General features: G+C 34.6%; 6 protein-coding genes and 1 pseudogene across 6 annotated transcripts; 2 read left to right on the top strand and 5 right to left on the bottom strand.

Annotated features, from left to right (window-relative positions):
- LOC104720055 (WAT1-related protein At4g30420-like) lies at window positions 3,734-5,577 on the top strand. Its single transcript, XM_010438024.2, has 7 exons — window positions 3,734-3,948; window positions 4,189-4,263; window positions 4,339-4,455; window positions 4,538-4,781; window positions 4,880-5,038; window positions 5,109-5,260; window positions 5,346-5,577. The coding sequence occupies exons 1-7, from the start codon at window positions 3,770-3,772 to the stop codon at window positions 5,575-5,577; spliced, it is 1,158 nt and encodes a 385-aa protein (XP_010436326.1). The 5' UTR covers window positions 3,734-3,769.
- LOC104717155 (WAT1-related protein At4g30420-like) lies at window positions 7,812-9,679 on the top strand. Its single transcript, XM_010434686.2, has 7 exons — window positions 7,812-8,037; window positions 8,239-8,313; window positions 8,405-8,521; window positions 8,589-8,832; window positions 8,930-9,088; window positions 9,161-9,312; window positions 9,393-9,679. The coding sequence occupies exons 1-7, from the start codon at window positions 7,859-7,861 to the stop codon at window positions 9,622-9,624; spliced, it is 1,158 nt and encodes a 385-aa protein (XP_010432988.1). The 5' UTR covers window positions 7,812-7,858; the 3' UTR covers window positions 9,625-9,679.
- LOC104717154 lies at window positions 9,680-10,801 on the bottom strand (annotated as a pseudogene).
- Window positions 13,567-15,100, bottom strand: LOC104717153 (UDP-glucuronate 4-epimerase 1). Its single transcript, XM_010434685.1, has one exon. The coding sequence runs from the start codon at window positions 14,990-14,992 to the stop codon at window positions 13,703-13,705; it is 1,290 nt and encodes a 429-aa protein (XP_010432987.1). The 5' UTR covers window positions 14,993-15,100; the 3' UTR covers window positions 13,567-13,702.
- On the bottom strand, window positions 18,351-18,886 carry LOC104717152 (counting factor 45-1-like). The gene has a single exon (XM_010434683.1). It carries the CDS (start codon window positions 18,831-18,833, stop codon window positions 18,510-18,512), a length of 324 nt encoding a protein of 107 aa, XP_010432985.1. The 5' UTR covers window positions 18,834-18,886; the 3' UTR covers window positions 18,351-18,509.
- Window positions 20,606-21,467, bottom strand: LOC104717151 (glycine-rich protein 5-like). The gene has a single exon (XM_010434682.2). It carries the CDS (start codon window positions 21,393-21,395, stop codon window positions 20,907-20,909), a length of 489 nt encoding a protein of 162 aa, XP_010432984.1. The 5' UTR covers window positions 21,396-21,467; the 3' UTR covers window positions 20,606-20,906.
- LOC104720054 (putative glycine-rich cell wall structural protein 1) lies at window positions 22,430-22,955 on the bottom strand. Its single transcript, XM_010438023.1, has one exon. The coding sequence runs from the start codon at window positions 22,886-22,888 to the stop codon at window positions 22,430-22,432; it is 459 nt and encodes a 152-aa protein (XP_010436325.1). The 5' UTR covers window positions 22,889-22,955.

Raw genomic sequence — 23,571 nt, 5'->3', positions numbered from 1 at the left:
CCAGTATAACTATCTCGCGCTGAATATAATATGTTAATATGTATGTAAGTTTATCTAACATATAATCTCTGTCTGGCAACCTTATCAATCAGCGCTGTCGATCACGACATTATATAAGCACGCGAAATAATGTAGATTATCTTTGAATTGGTGTCATTACTTAATTAGAACACAATAGCGGAAACATTTATCTCAATTTTGAGAATTAATATGTTAAAGAACGTAAAGTATTACGTACAAGTTGTGATTCTCCAATGTTGCATATTGAGACCTAGCTCCATCAACATTATAATTTTATACCTACCATGGATTAAATAGTCTGTTTGATTATAAATTGTTAGGCCCGTCCATCATAACGAAAAGGTTATATCAAATTAAACGTGTATAACTAGTAATCAATGCATTAATGGATGCTTGTTTATAATATATAGCTGATTCTGACGATTGTGAGTGCGTGGATGTCATGGTTATTTTCTGTTAATGTAATCTGTTCACTTTATCGAGTAAACTTCAGTTTGATTATTGTCAAACGATGAGTGAATCTGTGAATGATATTTATAAATGATCATAGTAGGATTTTAGTGATAAATTATACCGATCAATATTATCATCCCAACCAATTATTGATCAATAATATATATACATAAAAAAATAAAATTCTCAAATTTTATTATTCCTTTCACTGCACACCGTGTTTACACACGGTGAATTATTTCACTTTTGTTTTCATGCTAATAGTGATACATTCACAACTACGTATCAAATAGTATGAAACTGATCATGGTCACGACAATAACTGTGCCATAACTTTTTAAACACACATACAACAGCAAATAACATCAAGGGTTTTAGTGGTGAAAACGTGGCGATCCGCAAACTTTGGGAAAGGCTGGTTTTGAGAAAAGAAACAATAATAATTGTTGACAAAAAGAAATTAAATTTTACTTTGGACATTTAAATCGAGAAAACGAAAAATGATACTGATAGATGTGCATGAATATAAGACATGGATGATAGTGATATTAATAGATTCATGTGAATATATATAGAGAAGTTGATGTTTTATACTAATAAATAAAGAAGGAGAAATAGTTTTGATATATAACTAAAATTTGTTTTTGTCGAACAAAATACATCGAACATGGATCGTCGTCTGGTGTGTGAGAGAATTTATTTTCCAATGGATCTCCGTAATTTACGGGAATCTCAACAATCATTCTCCAAACTCTCTACACGCCCACCATCTCATGTCGTCACTAGGCTGTCCAAATTTATTTTGTGCCTTAAAACATCCGATACATACCTTACGACGTCGTTACGGGGCAATGCTAGCTCTTACACGCACGCGTCCACCGAAGCGCGCATGTGCACACGTGGAGGGACCCTTGTCGATCAGGAATGAGGGACCTATTGGTTCATCTTTTACAATTTTTTTCGCTCACCAAGGAGTGTATTCAACGGTGGTCCTCATTTCTTGTCTCTGAGAGGGACGGCTGTGATATGATTCAACTTCATTTGACACGTAAGAAATTCAGATTTACTGACAGGTCGATTGTTATAATAGTTTGATAATTTTCCAATATTTGAGGATTGGTTGTACGTACAATCAAGTTGTTTTTAGTATTTTGAATCTAGAACACCAATTCTGATCTACATAGATATATCTCGTACTTGAATTCGCAAAAGACCTTTGGGATTGACATTGCAGAATAATTTTTATCGAGGTAACTGTAGACATATGTAGCTAAAGTATATAAATAATGTTTGAGATCATTGGTGGCGTGGCTGATAATTTACTTTCATCACTCATCATGGTGATTAGATAGAAGAAATCAAGAGAGAACATAGAATGGTTCATTATTAAGAAAAGAAAGAAAAAAAATGGAATTAACCTAGACTTTTAACTCTTGGACGTAATCAAGATCAGAGAACATAAAAGTCATGAGGGGATAAATCTAGAGTTTTAACTATTAGATGACATTAAAATGTAATGCATATGTTTATTAAAATATCATGTTTTATTCATAATCAAATGTATTAATCAAATGAAAAACTGATATCAGATATTAAGGAAGGCTAGAACATTGTATAATCTGAAACGAAGAAATATGTTTTAAAATTTAATATAATCAGTTTTAAATATAATCATAATGTTACCGATTAACTATTTCTCATTCAACTTTATCTGATATACTTAAGATAAATTTATACTATAGGTAGGCCATGTGAAATAATTTGAAGTTAAAAGGTACAACCGACGGAATAGTGAGTGGATTAGCTTCATCTTTCATGGTATCTACTATCAACTATTTACGAGTCTACGACCGATACAGACCAAAAGTCAATTAAAGTACGTAACTGTTTATAATTTGAATTGGATAATACTTTGGAGTGTAATATAAAATCAACAAACATAATCTTCTTTTAATGATATGTTTGTCCCCTTAAATCAAGGGAAGATTAGTGGCTTCTTCCGTACTCTTCCAAGGACAAAGTGAAAAATTATCCTTCTCTTATATTACTTAATACTAGCTAAAGTAGTTTTTTTATCGGAGAAGTTTGAAAATCTTAGTTAGGAATTAAGACTTTACTACGAAGCAATACATAATAATAAAAACGTCATTGTATATATGTTTGCAAATGGCAACACAACGTACTAACCAAATAAGCATTGTCAAACATGTTAAAACAAGATTCGGGTGTACATCATGAAAAACAAATTACAACGAAACATAATTTTGAATTGTAATTGAAATTCTGCTAGTTGCTAATCGATGTTGGAGGAGTGGTTTTTTACTTGTTTTCCACATGGGAAGTTTCTCTCCTCTCGTATAACGATGACATTTAATACTACACGATGAGACTTTAATTTGGACTGCCTTTATCATGCTCTAAGACTAAGTTCCTTTAATGCTCTAAGATTTGCAACAAAATACATATTTTGGCCAGAAACATGCATTATATCTATTGTACATCCTTCTCAGTTGGATTCAATGAGCTCAGCTTTCCGTAGTTACTTTAGCGGAAGGAGGTCTCAGGTAAAGTGACCTTCTCTCGCATATATTTGTTCTGGTATCGCCTACTTTGTTATCGAGGATCCCTCTCTTTGCACCAAAAAATGATCAATTGTTAAAATGTGAACTTATAATACAAAGGATCATTAGCAGAAAAGGGTTTTAGACATCTAAATATTTATCATTTGCACGAATATTAAGTAGAGAAAAGTCAAATAAAAACATCTAGTTAAACAAAATAAACTTAAAATCTTAAACAAGTGATTAATAATATGGTAATTCTTAAATCGCGTTTTGCAATTGTGAAAGGACCAGCACATTTTTTGGAAAAACTGTGATCATGATATAATGACTACACATATAATTTTGCATTACATGATAATTAAGGATAAGTGTGATCTTAATGCACCAATTGAAGTTGAGAAATAATGAAAATTTATTTTTAAAATGTTTTGTACTAATGTTTTAGTTTTTAAGTAAACATAATCTTTTAAAAGTAAATGGTTATCCCAAAAATTAATAGCAAAATAAAAATATAATAAATTTATAATATTCATTTAGGAGTAAAAAAATAAAGGTACGTAACCATAAGAGTAAATCTCTATTCTATTTTTAGAGATCTCTATATTTAGAAGAAAATATAGAAGCAGTTATTGGAGATGGGATGGTGTAACTGTAACATGAACATATATCGAGAACATTGAGAGCAAAAAGTGAGATTCACAAGGAGAGAGATAGGATAGGAGACAGAAGAGATGGGGAAGATAGAGGAGTACAAGCCGGTAATGGCGCTGACTATGATTCAAGTGAGTTATGCAGGAGTGACTCTTTCTGCAAGAGCTACTTTGGTTAATGGATTAAGCCCTCGGGTTTTTATCCTTTATAGGCAAGCCTTTGCAACCATTTTCATCTTCCCATTTCTCTATTTCTCCAGGTAATATTAAAATCACCCGTCTCCCCCAAACGGAAATGTGAATTTATAATTTGTTTAAGTTATATTTCCTTCAAAGTCACCCTTCTCTATATTCCCTAAATGACAATGTAAATTTCCATTTTTTGAACTGAGTCACATCTCATGTAGATTGTTCCAACTTTTGATATATGTAAGACTCTAAGTCTCTAACATAGTTAATTCTTCTGGTTACGCTGTGTCTTTATAATTTGTGGATTGTAGGAGAAAATCAGAGATAGCTATTTCATCTTTGGATCTAAGGAGTTTCTCTTTAATATTTTTGGTCTCGCTTATAGGGTAAGTGTATATATATATATATATATAAGTTTTAATTTAGATTTCTTAGGACTTATTCTTATTATTTGCGTGCAGCCTTACCGTCAATCAAAATCTGTACCTTGAAGGTCTTTACTTAACTTCATCGTCCATGGGAAGTGCCGTTAGTAACATCATTCCTGCAATCACTTTCCTAATCTCATTTCTCGCCGGGTATATGCATATACATTTATATGGAAATTGTGAAAAACGAGATTGATGTGTTAGTGTAACTAATATTGTTTCTGATCTTTAGATACGAGAAAGTGAATCTCCGGGATATAAGAAGCTTAGCCAAGATTGCAGGGACGATCCTCTGTGTAGCAGGAGCGGTCTCCATGACTCTGCTTCGTGGACCAAAGATTCTCAACTCAGAATCAGCTATACCGCTAGCTCAATCGGTAATGGGACATATTCTTAAAGACCAGAACATGTGGTTGGTTGGTTGTTTGTTCTTGTTCTCTAGCACTCTTTGCTGGGCCTTTTGGCTTATACTTCAGGTAAACTTCATTAAATAAACCAAATATCATAAAACTTTTTTTTTTGTAAAGTTTCTTGCCTTGCAAGAAAAGTGAACTCTGTTTCAACAAAACCCTAGGTACCAATCTCTACCTACTATCCAGATAACCTCTCTTTATCAGCATGGATGTGTTTATTCGGAACAATACAATGTGCGATTGTCACTTTCTTCCTGGAGAAGGACTCAAACGCTTGGATTCTTCATTCCTACTCCGAGTTTGCCACATGTCTCTATGCAGTACGTACATACGACATTTCTCTGTTTTTTTTACTAAGCAAATATTCTAATCATGAAATGCGTTTGTAAGGGAATTGTGGCGTCGGCACTTTCGTTTACGGTCCAAGCTTGGGCTATATCAAAGAGAGGTCCTGTGTTCGCTGCACTGTTTAATCCTCTCTGTACAGTAATTGTCACAATCTTGGCTGCTCTGTTCTTCCAAGAAGAGATTTACACTGGAAGGTAAGAACATTAATTCTCTTTAAACACTACTACAATCCATACACATAAAATGTTTTATCTTTTTTTTTCTGATATTTTGAAATAGTTTGATCGGAGGATTAGGGGTGATAATGGGACTTTACATTGTGCTATGGGGTAAAGCAAAAGATGTCATGGTGAATCAAGAACAGATGAGAGACAATGATCAGAACTCAGAAGTGAATATTCATATCGAAGATTCTTCAAACACAACAATCTGTAACAGAGATCTGAAGAACCCTCTTCTTTCCAAACACAAATCAACAGACGAAATTCAAACACATGAACAAGTAAACTAATTCAAGATTCTTCCATTCTTCTGTTTTGAAAGCTGCATGATTTATTAATGAAAAACGTAATACATGCATGATTTATTAATGAAAAATCAAAGTCTAGCTTAAACATACTCTCCTAACGCAAAAAAAAAACCCTGCGAAATCATGGATTGTTGAAACCATTGGAACGTGCATATAGAACTCTCTTCTCGCTTGACGCTTGTTGATCCGGAATGCGCAACATCCCATACCGTAGACGACAATGAGGATTCTAAGGAAGACAATGTTGACAGTCGCAACTATTTTCCATGAGCTGTTAAGGTTGTCTGTGAGACCGGCCACTTAGCTTGGCAAATGGCAATTGTAGCTTCTATTACTGGCTGTCCCACAGTTGGCAATCTGAGTTTTTATGTGTTCCTAACGTTTTTTTCCAAGTCGTTGGGCTTATGTAAAGTGATAAAGTAATATTAATGTCGTTAACTGATTTATTTAACGAAGGTTGAGAATAATATTAATTGAACGGCCAGTTAGGGTATCATTACGATTGCATTTCAATAATATTAATTGCTCTTCTTCTTGATCTGTAGAGGCAGATATTCTTATTCATTAGATCGATGCATGAGATCGTATAAGTGCATGACTGCATGTGGTACACTTATTAATAATTTAATTGATCAAATAATCAAACAAAATACAACAAACTGTGGAAAGAGCTGTCATGTTAAGATGATCAGATCTCTGGTACTAGGATCCAATGTCCAAAAAAACTACTTAAGGTTTTAAAAAGGATTTTTACAGAATATGCCATTATTCAGACTTTTTTGGATTTGCCATTTTGTTTCAACTATTTTAGATTTATCATTTTTGTCACTAAAAAAAAAATAAACATTTGGAAAAATTTATTCGTACAATACATACTTAATAACAAATACTATATCGTAAGAAAAAATGTTACCAACAAGCTTCAAGTATAATGTGTAAATTTGTGTGTTTTAAATCTTAAAAAGTGACAAATCCATAAAATTATAACCAAAAATAGCAAAATCTACAAATGTCAGTAAAAAAACAACTGTGTCATAATTGATTAATTTTAAAATTTGTCAGGTAGAAACATTAAAAATGCCATGTTAATAAAAGTTTTTTTTATGAATGGAGTCAAGAAACTGTAGTTTTTTTGAAAAATGTAGACGGTTTCAAGTAGCCACATATAAATAAAGTGATATATATATAGAGATTGTTGGTAACTAAAAATCAATCATAAAACGAAAAGTTGCAATATATTACAACGCTATAGAACATTAGAATGTTTCAAAAGAAAAACTACTGGTGTTTGAAATGGTGTGTAGACCAAGCGTATTGACTATCAACCAGTTACCTTATGTGGAAACTCAAAAGTTATATATACCTATTTGGATAAGATTCAAAAACAAGACAGTCCACTAGAAGATGTTGAAGAAGTTCAAGGATACTTGAAAAACATACTTGCTTTGAGTAATAGTCTCCATAAATTTAAATTTATTAGTAGAAATTATAATGTATTGGCTGATACACTAGTAAAAAAGACTAGAGTTAAGAATTCTCCTTTGGTCATCTCTTGGATTTGTTAACGTTGAACAAACGATGTATTTAACCCTTTATAATAGAAATGTTGGCCGACAAAAAAATAAAATAAAATAAATGGTGTGTAGTCGCTATAAAGCATATATAACAGTTTAGTCACAAAAGTAAATTACTTTACAAGAACTTCAAATGTTTAATGTTTTCAAAAGTTTATATACTATTTCAGTATTTTAATATACTTTCTAGCTCTGCCGCACATGCTGACATGCATGCTATCAAGTCGTGGAAACACATTCGAATTTCTTTTTTCTTTTAACAAAACTAAACCAACTCTCTATTGGTCTTGATCGAGAGGCAGAATTTGATTGTACTTTTGTACAACTTCGAATTTAAACATAACATAACACAAAAAAATATCCGAAAATGGCTTTCTTTCGTGAAGAACTTGCTACTCCCAAAACAAAAGATGATATGGCGTCGCTCGAGTACATCCAACTTCGACTAAAAACCAAATGAATAAATTAAAACCACAATATGACAAAGAAGTCGTATTTGCCAACCTAATAAAAACATTATTTGTTAAGCATCTACATAATTTAACTATCACTATGATGACAAATAGTTTATGTATAATTTAATAAGATCGTCCGAGCACTATAAACACTTCTACACATAACATGAACATATATAGAGAACGCAGAGAGAAAAAGTAAGATTCACAAGGAGAGAGACAGAGTGAGAAGAGATGGGGAAGATAGAGGAGTACAAGCCGGAAATGGCGATGATTATGATCCAACTGTGTTATGCAGGAGTGACTCTATTTGCAAGAGCTACTTTGGTTAATGGATTAAGCCCTCGGGTTTTTATCCTCTATAGGCAAGCCTTTGCAACCATTTTCATCTTTCTATTTCTCTACTTCTCCAGGTAATTAAAAATCATCCCTAAGCTAATTTAATTAGCTTCTAAATCACCTATTTCTATATCCCCTAAATGAAAATGTGCATTTGCAATTTGTAAAATTTCATTGGCTTTAAACTCAAAATCAATCTCATATAAATTGTTTATTCACATCACATCTCATTGTTAATTATTATCATTACTATGTGTCTTTTTTTGGGATTGTAGGAGAAAATCAAAGATAGCTATAGCATCTTTGGATCTAAAGAGCTTTTCTTTAATATTTGTGGTCTCGCTTATAGGGTAAGTGTGTATATAAGTTGAAATTTTTATTTCTTAAGAACTCCAGATAGATGAATTTTAAACTGATTCGTATTATTAATTTGCTTTGCAGCGTTACAATCAATCAAAATCTATACCTTGAAGGTCTTTACTTAACTTCATCGTCCATGGGAAGTGCCGTTGGTAACATCATTCCTGCAATCACCTTCCTCATCTCGTTTCTCGCCGGGTATATGCATATACACATACGGAAATTGTGATTGATGTGTGTTATACTAATTATTTCTGTTATTTAGATACGAGAAACTGAATCTGCGGGATATAAGAGGCTTAGCCAAGATTGCAGGAACGATCCTCTGTGTAGCAGGAGCTGTCTCCATGACTATGCTTCGTGGACCAAAGATTCTCAACTCAGAATCAGCTTTACCGCTAGCAAAATCGGTATTGGGAAATGTTCTTAAAGACCAGAACATGTGGTTAGTTGGTTGTTTGTTCTTGTTCTCTAGCACTCTTTGCTGGTCATTTTGGCTTATACTTCAGGTAAAATTCACTAAACAAACCATAGAACATAAACTTGTTTTTTGGTAAGGTTTCTTGTCTTACAAGGGAAGTGAACTCTGTTTCAACAAAACCCTAGGTGCCAATCTCTACCTATTATCCAGATAACCTCTCTTTATCAGCATGGATGTGTTTATTTGGAACAATGCAATGTGCGGTTGTCACTTTCTTCCTTGAGAAGGACTCAAACGCTTGGATTCTTCATTCCTACTCCGAGTTTGCCACATGTCTCTATGCAGTACGTGCATACAACATTTCTCTGTGTTTTTGATTTTTTTATTAAATCTAATCATGAAATGTGTTTTGTAAGGGAATTGGGGCGTCGGCACTTTCATTTACAGTCCAAGCATGGGCTATATCAAAGAGAGGTCCGGTGTTCTCTGCGCTGTTTAATCCTCTCTGTACAGTCATTGTCACAATCTTGGCTGCTCTGTTCTTCCAAGAAGAGATTTACACTGGAAGGTATGAAAATTAATACTCTAAAGAAAAACTTAAGATTACTACAATCCATAAACATAATCTGTTATATCTTTTTGGAATAGCTTAATCGGAGGACTAGGGGTTATAATGGGACTTTACACTGTGTTATGGGGTAAAGCAAAAGATGTCATGATCAATCACGAACAGAACAAAGACAATGATCAGAACTCAGAAGTGAAGATTCATATCGAAGATTCTTCAGAGACAGCAATCTGTAACGGAGATCTGAAGAATCCTCTTCTCTCCAAAAACAAATTAACAGAAGAAATTCAAACACATGAACAACTAAAATAAATCAAGATTCTTCCATCTGTTTCATAAATTTTGAAATCTGTTTTACTTTAATAAATAAACGTAATACGATTTTATTAATGAAAAATCAAAAGTCTAGCTTAAAAGAAGACTAACATACTCCTAACGAAAATAAAACAAACGACTAAATCAAGGATTGTTGAAACCACTGGGACGGGCATATCTCTCTTCTCGCTTGTTGTTCCGGAAGGCGCAACATCCCATACCATAGACGATAATGAGGATTATAAGGAAGACAATGTTGACAATCGCAGTTCTTTTCCACGAGGTGTTAAGGTTGTCTATGAAACCGGCCTTGCAGGCTTTGCAATTGTAGCATAGCTTCTCTTTCTGGCTGTCCCAAAGTTGACAATCTGAGTTTTTATTTGTCTCTGAAGTTTTGTTCCAAGTCGTTGGGTTTATGTAGGTGAAGTTACAGTCATTAGAAGGCTTGCAGCAACCAGACTGTAAACAAAAACAAACAAATCAAGATTAATTCAATCATAGAAACTCATGATCCAAACGATTAGGTTAGATTAATTGTAACTTATGAACCCTAATTACTGAACTTTTTGAGCCATCCCTTGAAATCAATTGGAGTCAAGGATTTTCAGAAATGGTTACCTGAAGAGAAGTGAGATGTTCTTTGTAGAAAGCAGAAACAGGCTCAAGATCAGAGAAGCGAGAACAGATCTTGCTCTCGTAAACACAGCTTCTAATGTTGCTCCAGTGTTTAGCGTTGTTGACACGCTTCTGCAACCAATCAGAGTAAGCCTCAAGCCTATACTCTTTCTAAGCCTTTCCAGGGATAGTTTCGCCGGAGCCTTTGCTAGTGACGACAAAGGCAAAGATGGTGAAACAGAGAATAGTGATGATCAAGAAGAACATCACAAAAAGATAGAACCAGAGTAGCCACGTCACTCTGCAGCAAGATCCCACGACTCCAGCGATTGCAACTATCGTGAGGAAAGCGCCGAGAGCGATCATGGGTTTGTCGAGGAACCGCTCGCATTGCGTCGAGCCGTTAGCGCTGAGCCAGATTCCGGTTATGAGTATGGGAACCGAGGAGAGGAGGACGAAGAAGTTGAGTATTCCTACGAGGGTGTTAGTAAAACGTACCATGGTGAGATGATGATTGAAGAAAGAAGAATCAAAGATTTGGAGAAACCAAAGAAATGGATCTGTGTTGTGATGGTTGTGTGATTAGGTTTGGAAGGGTGAATTTGGATTTATAAAGTGGGAAGTGAAACGCGTAGAGGAGGAGGAAGGTGAAGAGATTTGTAAAGAACTTTCTTTATTGCCTTATATGGCTACACGACGAGTACTAATGTCTCTTCTTCGTCAAATGGTTTCAAAACGTTTTGTACTTTTGAGTTTTGAGTAATGTTTTCTTAAGGAATGTCTCAATAACTCTCACGTGCTTTCGAATGAGTGATTTAAAGTTTTAAGATCTATAAAATCTCAGTTATTGTTGTAAGAATCACTAAGAATATTTTTTTTTACAGATCTCTTTCCATATTTTTTTGATGGTCACAATCTCCGGAAATTCATTAAAGTGGTATATCGACATTGTGTCACATATGACTTAACGTGTGAAAGAGCTGATCTTTTTTTGCATGATTTCCACACGTATTTCCTTTTTTTCAATAGATTGGAAACATTGTGAATTTGTGATTGTAGAAAATTTATATACGACGTTACACTATAATCCCATTAATCTCAACAATAGACTGATGATAGACACGTCAAATTGATCTTGAGATGTTTCGTTTGGTACAATCTCGATCTTCATATATTGAGGAAATATACAGTATATAATACTCTCTCTGTTTCAAAATATAAGATGTTTTGAGTGAAAGCACACAGATTAAGAAATAATCATTTTAAAAAAGTTCAACCAATCATAAACAAGACTGCATAAAATAAATAATAAAAAGTAGAAAAGTAATCAAAAAGTAAATTAAAAAGTTGAAAACATCTTATATTATGAAACAAAGAAAAACCTCTAAAACATTTTATATTATGAAACAGAGGGAGTAATTATAAAGATTGGGATATACATATATAGATTAATATAGAATAAGAAATATCTATGTAATTAAATGTTTGCATAAAATAAGAAAGGTAAAAGGAAAAAAAAAAGTGTTAGAAAAACAACATACGATAGCGTAACAGAATAAAGTGTGATCCCATTTGTATGAATCTATGATACAGTAAATTATATGTATGCAAAACCTCTTCAATGCATGTGAATAGTTATCACGAGACCATAGTCCCTAAAAAACTACGATTAGAAAATGTATTTGGATTACCATAACACCCAGCTCTCTGCGTATATCCGTAAACACAAAGAACTTATAAGGAACCAATCTTCATTAATACAATAATATATAGCGACTAAAATTAACAGTTTCATTATAATAGGAGTGCACTAAATCATATGTCGACCGTAAATATACAATCAAATGTAAATTCCCCTGTCAAATATCAGTTAAATCAGAGAAAAATTTACAATCTACGATTTCCTCAACATCCCTTGAATAGTAGATTGTCTATGCTGACTATGCAACATTATAGGCTATAGCCTTGCTAAAATTTAGATATATGTGATCAACCAACCTTTCGAATGCAAAACCTATTAAAATTAAGTTGCAAAACTTCTATGAAATTTGAGCTCTACCAAAGCATAGATGAGCTTCTTCTATAATCGTCGTACGTTTCCGTTGAACTCTGATGGAGTAGTCTTCAATTATCTTTTCCCTACGCAAAAAAAATTGTTATTCGCTCAAGAAAAAAAAAACTATCTACAGTATATCCCTCTTGATTTAGACCGAAGAATAAACCTAAGCTAGTTTGGTTTTGTTAACCAAACCGAACGGGTTTCCTCGATTCAGAAAAACCAACACAAAATGTAAATTTCCTGTGTATAAAAATAAAATCTTCAATTGGCTGAGGTCAGATCGAGCATGACCGGAATTTTCCGATTTGTTGCATATATAGATATCTACGTAATGGTCAAAGCCGACAAGCATAACCCATGACACAATGATTATAAAATCCTTGCCTATACGGGATATAAAATGAAAATCATATGTTCCACAGCTGCGCATATGCATCATTTGTATATGCAATATTAGAGCGTAACCGACCTAAATTAAACTACATCGTCTAAAAAAATTTATCATTCTTAAAATTATGTTACTTGTTTTTATCAGACTTCAAGTTTGGAAAAAGGATACTTCCAATAGGTTTCCAATACATATGGATGTTGAAACAATAGTAATTAGAAGGGAAACTCGTACACCCTTTCCTCTCTTTGCATAATACAAATGATATAATTAGGGTGTGTAGATTAGTAGTACTGTACTGTCGGTGGAGAAGATAACGTGGCATTGAGTACTTCACAGCTGGACCGTAAGATTACGACTCCTATCCTACAATTAAATTCCTCAGCCGATCCAACGGTTACCGTACACCTTTTTTTAATCAACTCTCGTCTTAGTCGTCCCCACCCACCACTTACATCAACAAAAATATATATATTACCTTCACTTTCTCTGCTGTCCTACTCTCCCCAGCTGTCGAGAGATATTCCTAATTTCTTTTTAATTAATTAGCCCTCCAATGATCCCGTAACAACTAGTACTACTAATTGTTACAGCACCAATACTGACTAGTATTATTAACTATCACGATTAACAGTAGCAGATCATATTTTTTTTTGGTAGAGGACAATATTTTTGTTTGGTAGAGGACAAGGAGGCAGATGAGCTCCTTACTATTTATTCATAACGAAAGAAAAAAAAATTACAAACGGATTTGACGCGGAAGCGCAGTTCCGGCAACATCCTCCCTTACAAGCGACTCAAGCATAGTCGGAATAGCAGATCATATAACATGATACGGTGTGTTCTTTATCTTCTTTCTTTTGGTTTTTGCTTGTCGTAAAAGAAACGAATAATTTTAATTGTTTTCATCAGTAATCCTAATTAAAAAACGAATCACACAATAACAATGTTGAAGAAGATGAGAAAAAAAAAAATATTCATTAAAAATAATAGTAATAATCAAAATGTCACAGTTAATGTACAAGCTTGGCTTTAGTATTGTATCCGTAATAAGAAAGATACCATCTAACGAACTTCTTCAACCCGGTTTCCAAATCGGTTGTCGGTTTATACCCGAATTCGTTTCGGGCTGAGCTTATATTAGCATGTGTGAACGGTACGTCGCCGTTTCCTGGCATCTCCACGAAGTTTCTCTTCGCCTTCACCTTCAGATGCTTCTCCAATATATCCACCAGGATCGGCACCGTCACCGGAGACGTGTTCCCCAGGTTGAAGATCCGGTACGGTGCTGATCCGCGTTTTTTACCACCCGACCCGGTACTTTTACCCGACGAATCGAGGGATCCTAGGCAGCCTCTGACTATATCGTCGATGTATGTGAAATCCCGGGCTAAATCGACCCGGTTTTTGCCCCGGTAGATTGTGATCGGTTTACCTTGTAGGATGTTTCTGGTGAATGAGAAATACGCCATGTCCGGTCTACCCCAAGGTCCGTAAACCGTGAAGAATCTTAAACCGGTAATGGCAAGACCGTAAATATGGTTGTAAGTGTGGGTGATTTCTTCGCCGGCTTTTTTCGTTGCGGCGTAGAGACTCGCCGGTTGATCTGTACGGTCTGATTCAGAGAAGGGAACTTTCTCGTTGAGGCCGTAGACGGAGCTAGACGAAGCCCAGACAATCGCCGGCTGAGGATTCGCGGCTTTGCAAATCTCAAGGAGGTTCACGAGTCCGGCGATGTTGCTGTGTACATACGACTGAGGATTCTCCAAAGCGTACCTAACCCCGGCCTGAGCAGCGAGATGCATCACGTGAGTGAAAGCGACGACATCGAAGAGCTTCGCCAAGAGCTTGGCGTCGTTGAGATCCCCTTCGACGACGAAGATCCCTCTCGAAGACAAGAGAGATCTGCGGGCGCGTTTCAAGGAAGGATCGTAGTAATTGTTGAAATTATCAAGTCCAACGACGCCGTCGCCTCGTTTTCTCAAAGCGAGAGAAACGTGGCTGCCGACGAATCCGGTAGCGCCGGTAACGAGGACGGAGATACCGCCGGAGCGATGGATCTGAGCGGAGGTGCGAACCTGTTTCTCCCACTGGATTCCTCCCCAGGAAGCGGTTAGGTAACGGCTACCGGAATCGACGAAGCTTTGGAAACTCAAGTAAGAAGCGGTGAGAGCGATGAGGAAGAGAGCCCAAAGGAACATGGTGCTCGTCGAAGCGAAACATCGGTGGAGCTGACGGTTTGACCGGTCAATTTTGAATTTACCCGGCGTTGACGGAAACAACTCATCTTCTATTGAAGGCATAATGAAAATCAAATTACAATTTTATTTATTTTTTTCTTCTTCTTCCTAACAAAAATTTATCGAAAACAAAACAAATACAGAGGAAAGAAAGAAGAAGAAGACAGATGCAGATTTTTTTTTTTTTTTTTTATTGTGTGGGGTTTTTACAAAAAAGCATCTGCTAAGGAGAAGAGGAAGAGACGGACAAGTATATATACAGGTTGGAGTTAGGGGACAAGGAGACGCGTTATTTTGATTCCCAGATTGTCACCTTTTTTTTTTCTTCTCTTTTCTTTTCTCTTTTATAACAAAACAAATTATTTGTTGACAATAAACAAAACAAAAAAAAAACAGTCTATTAATTATTTTAAAATTTTACTACTAATTAATTATTACTGAGTAAAAACTGGATAAATGACTAAATCTACCGCAAATCTTCATTATATTCACCGCAATTCAAGGAGGAATTTTTTACAACCCTATCAAAATTAATGTACATATGTGTGTGTGTGTGTGTATGAAAAGAGAGTAAATAAAAGATAAACGACCTTTTTTGTGAACTTATTCGTAGCAGTAGTAACACCTACAATGTTTTTTAAGTTTGAAAGAATTTCACTTGAGATTCAGTTTTTCGTTATATGAATTTTTACTGTTACGATTAGTAATATTTTGTATTTTCTATACAATTTGAAATCATCATACATAAATAAATGTGATATAAGCGTCTAATAGTAGCATTTGAGCTTTAATAATAAAATTCTTAAAGCTCATTCAAGCTTTAATCCTACTATGGTTCCAAAACAAGCTTTAATAATAAAATTCAAGATGACAAAAAAAAAAAGCTTTAATAATAAAATTCAAGATGACAAAAAAAAAGTAGCATTTGAGCTCATTCAACAAGATTAACACATGTTATCTCTCTAAATCAGAATTTAATTAAAAAAAAAACTGTAACACAAGAACGTGCGACCGACTTACAACTAATTTTGTCTAAACTTCATAAAGACCACATGCCTAGGTCATCGGTTGTGGTTTTGTTTATATGAATGATGGCTCTTATGAAACAAAAGTCCGGATCGCAAGGCTTGGTCCGTGGATTAAAAAGGTGTTATCTACTATCTTCGATCTACATTCATATATACTGTATAAAATAAAACTTTTTATCAACGGTGGCATTAAAGAAAAAAAGCTTTTGTCAATAAGTTGTAAATCTTGTGAGTAGTGTATGCATTTAGATTTTAGAGCAGTGTGGGCTTCGAATTTCAGATAACAAAAGCAGATAAATAAAAACCCGAAATTTTTTTATGCTTACTTAGTACTTGTAAAAATTATAGTGATCTTTGTATGATTTTGCCGACTGGCCCGCACTGGGTCAAGTTCAGTTATTTATACACTATTTTTTTTAAAAAGGAATTGTATATCTTAGATTTGTAGTTAAGCAAAGAGTGTTTTAATTTGTTTGCTCCAGAAAAAAAAAAGTAATGCAAATATTGAAAGAGGATAATGTGAAGGAGGAGGAGGACGTGCGGACCACAGCATTCACCATTGGCTGTTTTGGGAAAGCGATGAGAGAATGACTGACATGTTCATAATAATAATAATTTTTAACAAACTGCGTGCCGTTTCCACGTATCTCTCTAGCATTTACCGCTTCCCCAAGTCGCGGTTTCACCATAGAAAAGACAAGGGATTGGTCACCGCTCACCGAAAACCGGATGTATCGGTTGAGACTTTCGTCTTTCCAGACCTTGTAATACCGGTGATACCCAGTAATTTTTGGACGGTGCTCTTTTCTAATTTTTATTTATTTTTATTTATGCTATTATTCTTTTTTCCAAAAGAAAAATATTGTTCCTTTTGTTACTATTCTGTTCTTAAACATTTTTTTCTTTAAAAACTGATTACGGTACATCATCATTTAAATATTTAATACTATCTCAATACTCAAAGACAGATTCATTTCCTTTAGTATATTGGGTAAGGTTATGTTACAAACGCGTGAATTAAGTTGATAAAATCGATTTTACTCTTTACATGGCTATTATTTCATATTTATTTCTTTGTTTATTCGAAAAGATTCTCTAGTTTTTATTTTTATATAGGGAAAGATTCTTTGTTTTCAGACTAAAAAATTGTATTGTTGGGCAAGAAAAGATTTGCCGAGAGATCTTTGCTTGATTTACAAATTATATTTTTCAATTATTTAATGGAGTGAGCAATTAGGGTCCATCAAGTCTATCTACTAGTAGTACCTGTACCTGTAAATACATAGCACTATTTAACCATTGTTTGAATCTTTGTCTTCAAGCTAACTTAACTCCTAGCATTGCTTCATTTATTATACGAAAATTTTGAAACTATTACTGTAATAATCGCCAAAAACTAGGAATGTTTAACACTTTAATCATTGGGTTAGGTTGTGCGGAACAAGATGTACCTAGACTAGAGAGGCCAATGAAAATTACACTGAGTTTGGTGTAAGCTTTCGAGTTTCGAGTATGTTAGGTGATAGGTCTGACTTTAGTCCGGTTACTTGATGAAATTAGTTCAAATTTCAGCTCTCTTCCTTTGTTTTTTTTCCCCCATTTTTCTCGGTAGTATGAATTTTCGATGTTGATTATCTCGATACATATCAAAATAAAGCAAATCTAGTTGTAATTAGAAAAAAGCATTAAAACTTTTATGTTTTCTACTCTGCTTGGTTTTCTATATTCATAAACTATACTATTAATAAATATTTTCTCTGTCTCATAAAGATTGATGTTTTGGGGTATTTTTTGTCCCACAAAGATTAATGTTTTGTAAACTTCAAGAAGTAATCATTGAAAATATTTAAAATTTTGAATTGTTATTAGTTTAAAATTAAATAATATCTCTTTAGTCAAAGGAAAAAATATATTTAAACTCAGTAATCATTGTTTTTTTAAAATGTGTAAAAAATTCTAAATATAAATGTTTATGAGACAGTACGTTTCTATTTATTTACTCGGGGTTTACAAAAGAGCATGTCAATTTTGTTTAGTAAACGTGTGAAATGACTCAAATACAAACACGATCGTTACAATACATACTACCATGACCATCATTAGGTGCGCTAACACGATTAAATATAAAGTTATATTCACGTGTAACTATATTAATTTATCCGGTAACTATAATCTGTGGTCATGTATATATGGTTGGTGTTTCACTTAATTTTTTTATTAATCCTTAGAAACTTGTTTTCTTTATTGAGGATTATTCTCAAATTCTAATTAATTACCAATTTACGGTTGATTGCACATGCTTTAATCCAAAATCTAAAGAGATTCTATACGGCTAGCCAAGGAGGAACCTTTTTTTGGTCAAATACTTGAATAGACACTAAGCGAGGACACACTCAAGTAAAACATAACTTTATATATTAGTCTTATAACGAAGCGACAATTTATTCATCCCACTCCCTCCTTACATACGATATTAATTGCGACAAACCAACATAAAACATACTTATAGTTTCACACTTTCAGTAGCTAGAAAATTAACTGTACATTATAAATTAGTTACCAGCTCCTGATCCGGCTCTGGATCCAGCAAATGAACCAGCAGATGAACCAGCTGAACCACCAGAACCACTAGAACTCGAACTTGATGACGAGCTAGATCTAGATGATGATCTGGAACCTGAACCTGATCTAGAACCAGCACCAGCACCAGAGCCTGACCCGCCACCAAGACCAATCCCCAATCCAACGCCCAAACCGATTCCAATCCCACCTAGGTCAAGTCCCAAATCTTTTCTTGCGACTCGGCTCTCGGTTAACATAACTAAACTTGAAACAACTAATAAACCAAGAAGAACTAGACCTTGGGCCCTAGCCATTTTGGAAATCTTCGTGTGTAAAGACTTGCTTACTGGTATGTTTGAGTTTATAGTGTCACTTGATTAGTTAGATACATAAGAGAATAACACGTTCGTGTATATATAGAAGCTTTGGGATAGTGTGAGCCGTTACGTGTATATCACCAAATATAATTCAACCTAACATATATTTCGTTTTGTTATAGTTTAAATTACTCGTATACTAATTAAGCACGTTTAACTTGTAGCTAGTCTAGTCAAATGTATGTTTTTGCTAAGCAATATGCAAAAAGGAAATTGAATTCCTAGGTGTAGTGAATTAAATAATATCGTAGCTTAACCCAAGTTAATTCGCAAGGTTTCGCAAGGTTTATTAAAAGTTTAAAACCACTGCCCCCTTCATTCTCGGTTACGCTGCTGGTTCTGGTTTTTGCTTGATTCCTTGTAATCTCTAAACTTTTATTATATTTTATAAGAAGATCCTTTAACAAAAAAAAAAGAAAGTTTAAAACCACTGATGAAAAATTAAGAAAATCGTTTAGTGACAAAAATCACTACGTCATTATATATGACAGTTTTACACCAATCCGCAAATCAGCTATCACAGGTCTATAAGAGTATTATCTCACTTTTAGTTCAAATTTAAGGAAACTTTCAAGATAATAGAGCTCTGGCAAGTGCATTTTTTTAAAATGTGGATGCAGGTGATGTGTGCATTAATCTTTTGCTGCTACCAAACCCACCAGAGTCGACGGTCCACTAAATTGAGTGGAAGCGTGGTAGTGGATCATGCACGCTGAAACCAATCACTCATATATGGTCACTAATCTATGGTTCCACTATGCATTAATTATTCAACCTACGACACGTGCTTAAATCATTGTTCGAGAAAGATCGAAACTATAGGTTCACATTGGTTATGTTTTTATTGCTATGTATGACCCATAATGTTCAATACTCTTATAGAATATATAAAAAAAAAGTCATTGAATTCATTTTTTTATCAAGAGAAAATTGTTCTCTGGCTGTCACTTACATAATTTTACTGACACAATTTTATTAATAAGTTTAAACATATATATATATATTTTTTTTTTGCCCCAAAAAAAAACAGAAATATTTTTTATATTTTATTTTGAATCAGTGTTTAGTTTCAGAAATTAAGAAATGTTGTGTAAAGTAAGTTTATTTTAATCATTGGATTCAACTAATTTTTAAGTGTATGTTATAATCATAATTATGATACCGATCATGCTGTTTAATTCTTTGGATCTTAAATTGAATCCTAGTTTTAAATTTCAATATATATTGTTATATATAAAATATAATCTAAACCATTACAAACACGTTTCCTTAGTTAAATCCATTAACTGTAATGACTTCTGAATCCTATGCTTGAGTCTAATCTTTCTTACTTTACGAGAAGTTCTTATGCAGATAATACATATGTATATTTCGGATTAGTTCATTTATTCTAACATATTGAACGTAACACATGACAAACAAACAAAAAGAAAAGAAGAGCAAATCAAATCCTCAAAAAAGAAAGATAACAGAGCTGAATTTTGGTAATGAGATAAATAACCGTAACAAACTTTGTTTGGTTGATGTCTTTTTGTTTAGCTGTTTACTCTTTCAGTTGTTTGATTTACAAAAATCATATTTTGTGTTATATTATATGTATGCTGTTATTTAATATAAGCGCGCGAATGCTGAAAGCAGAAAAATAATAAGGAGAAAACATTAAAACCAAAATAAAAAAAAATGAAAAAAAAATGAAGAAACAGACGTGCCGGGAAAAAAAAATTCTACATGACATATTTTGTCAACTATGTAAATTGGGAAATTACATTACAACTTATATAGTACAAAGTAAAAACATCCACAACACCAAGAATCCAATTCGAATATGGAATAATAGTACATAGCTAACCAAACAATATTAGAATCTGTTTCCATTTCCTTTATTCACCCACTGTAGAAAATTTACTTTTCTATAGTTTTATTATTTCATACTAATAACATAATAATATAATTACGTTTAAAACCCAATCTTGACCGATGTGTTATCTGCATGCATGCGATATTCTTCATTCAGTCGTCGCCACCACCACCGTATCCTCCTCCATATCCACCGCCTTCACCGTACCCTCCTCCGTTACCGGATCCACCACCTCCACCTCTACCCCCTCCTCCTCCGCCTCCTCCACCGTGACCCCCTCCTCCTCCACTTCCCCTTCCACGGCCTGACCCCGAACGCCCTCCCGAACCAGACCCGGCACGTGATCCGGCGTACGATCCAGCTTCGGATCCCGCATCACCTCCACCACCACCGGAGCTCGAAGAACTGCTGGAGCTAGATGAGGAAGAAGAGCTTGACCCTCCTCCTCCAGATCCAGATCCGGCACCAGCTCCGGATCCGGATCCTCCTCCACCGATACCTATACCAATACCAAGACCAGCACCTATCCCGCCAAGGTCCAAACCCAAGTCTTTTCTTGCGACCCGGCTCTCGGAGACTAGGACAGATGTGGCCAGTATCAAAGTTATTAGAACAAGTGATGATGAGTTACTGAGAGACATATTTTATTATTTTTTTGTGTGGCAATGCCCAATTTAGAGTGCTTTTGCAGAGCTCTTGATGAATATGATACAATAATATGTTGAATGTATTTATAGGCGTTCCAGAGCATATGTTAGTATGGTATGGTAGTGAAAATCCTACAAGTCAAAAGTTGTATCCAACTGTCCATATTCTAATCGTAACATTGGTTATTAATCATGACTTATGAATGTAATAGGCGTTGTGAGAAAATAGATAAACTACTATTAACCTTAAAAAATATTCAAAAATTGAAGGTTCTAGTATATAGTATATACTGTATAAGAGACATATATATATATCTAAGCTTGCAATCATTAATTACGTTTAACCAACTTAAAATACGATATTATAATTTTATAAACATGGACCTAGCTAGCTATCGCATCTACAATGTCAATGTCTAATTACAAGGATAAACTTTCTAATTTGTTTGTTTGTCAACGAAAACAATACTTATTTTTATTTACTTTTTTTTTTCAAATAGAAACTTCAGTTGCGCGCCTTTGCCCAAATCTTCAAAATCTATATCCAAGTCGAAATTGATTTCAGGTTTCTTGACAAACTTTAAATTCAGGATTTCACCCAAATCGATTTCTATTATAGTTTTAAAAGTGTTATTTTAGGGCGTAGAGCGTAATTAATGTAATCTCTAACTACTTGTTTCGACTCAGCTAGTTTTGATGGAACATTGACATTGCTTCAATAAGCCTTAGCTCACGTAGGTCAAACATATCACATATGTTGCAGAAAATTGAAGAGAATAGAAACTGGAATGCTTGAACCAAACTAAAGTATTGTTCTGATTAATGAATGCTTCCACGTAAATGTTTTACATACAAGATAAAGATAGAGATCAAGCAGAAAATGAAAAACGTGTAATGATTGTATTTTTGCACGAAAATAGATATGTGGATGCAAAAATGTACAACGTTGCAGTGAACAGTGTCTGATCCACTATCTCTCTCTCGTAGGTCGGTCATGCATCTAATTTATATATTTTAATATTTAAAAATTATCTTGGAATTCTTTTTAGTNACCCTCCTCCGTTACCGGATCCACCACCTCCACCTCTACCCCCTCCTCCTCCGCCTCCTCCACCGTGACCCCCTCCTCCTCCACTTCCCCTTCCACGGCCTGACCCCGAACGCCCTCCCGAACCAGACCCGGCACGTGATCCGGCGTACGATCCAGCTTCGGATCCCGCATCACCTCCGCCACCACCGGAGCTCGAAGAACTGCTGGAGCTAGATGAGGAAGACGAGCTTGACCCTCCTCCTCCAGAGCCAGATCCGGCACCAGCTCCGGATCCGGACCCTCCTCCACCGATACCTATACCAATACCAAGACCAGCACCTATCCCGCCAAGGTCTAATCCCAAGTCTTTTCTTGCGACCCGGCTCTCGGAGACTAGGACAGATGTGGCAAGTATCAAAGTTATTAGAACAAGTGACGATGAGTTACTGAGAGACATAGTTATTTTGTGTCTAGTAATGCCCAATTTAGAGTGCTTTTGCAGAGCTCTTGATGAATATGATACAATATGTTGAATGTATTTATAGGCGTTCCAGAGCATATGTTAGTATGGTATGGTAGTGAAAATCCTACAAGTCAAAAGTTGTATCCAACTGTCCATCTAATCGTAACATTGGTTATTATTAATACATTCGCGTTGTGAGAAAATAGATAAACTATTAAACATTAAAAAATATTCAAAAATTGAAGGTTCTAGAATATAGTATATACTGTATAAGAGACATATATATAAGTTTGCAATCATTAACTACCTTTTTTTTTTTGGACAACATTGATTCTATTCATCAAAGAGAAACATTACAAGGAATAGGATTAAAGTATCCCAGAGTTAAGTCGATTACAGATACAAATAAAAGTTTTCCCCAAAGCAATAAGCATAAACAAAAGTAAGGTAGACATCAAGCAAAACTCCATGAGAGCTATGAAGCAAATGTTAAAAAACACTTGGAGACATGTGGGATCATGGTTGCAAGGTCGGACATCATCGAGGATCTCGAGAGATGATAGGAAGGTCACGGTAAAAGACACAGTGCCGTTGGTAGAAGAGTCAAGGCCAAGGAACTCACTGGAGTGGTGAACACTAGTAGGATCAAAGACATGACATGGATTTGGGGGCGAAGG

This window comes from Camelina sativa, chromosome 10 (assembly GCF_000633955.1).
Source record: "Camelina sativa cultivar DH55 chromosome 10, Cs, whole genome shotgun sequence".
Classification (NCBI taxonomy): Eukaryota; Viridiplantae; Streptophyta; class Magnoliopsida; order Brassicales; family Brassicaceae; genus Camelina; species Camelina sativa.
This window is presented reverse-complemented; position numbering and strand designations above follow the sequence as displayed.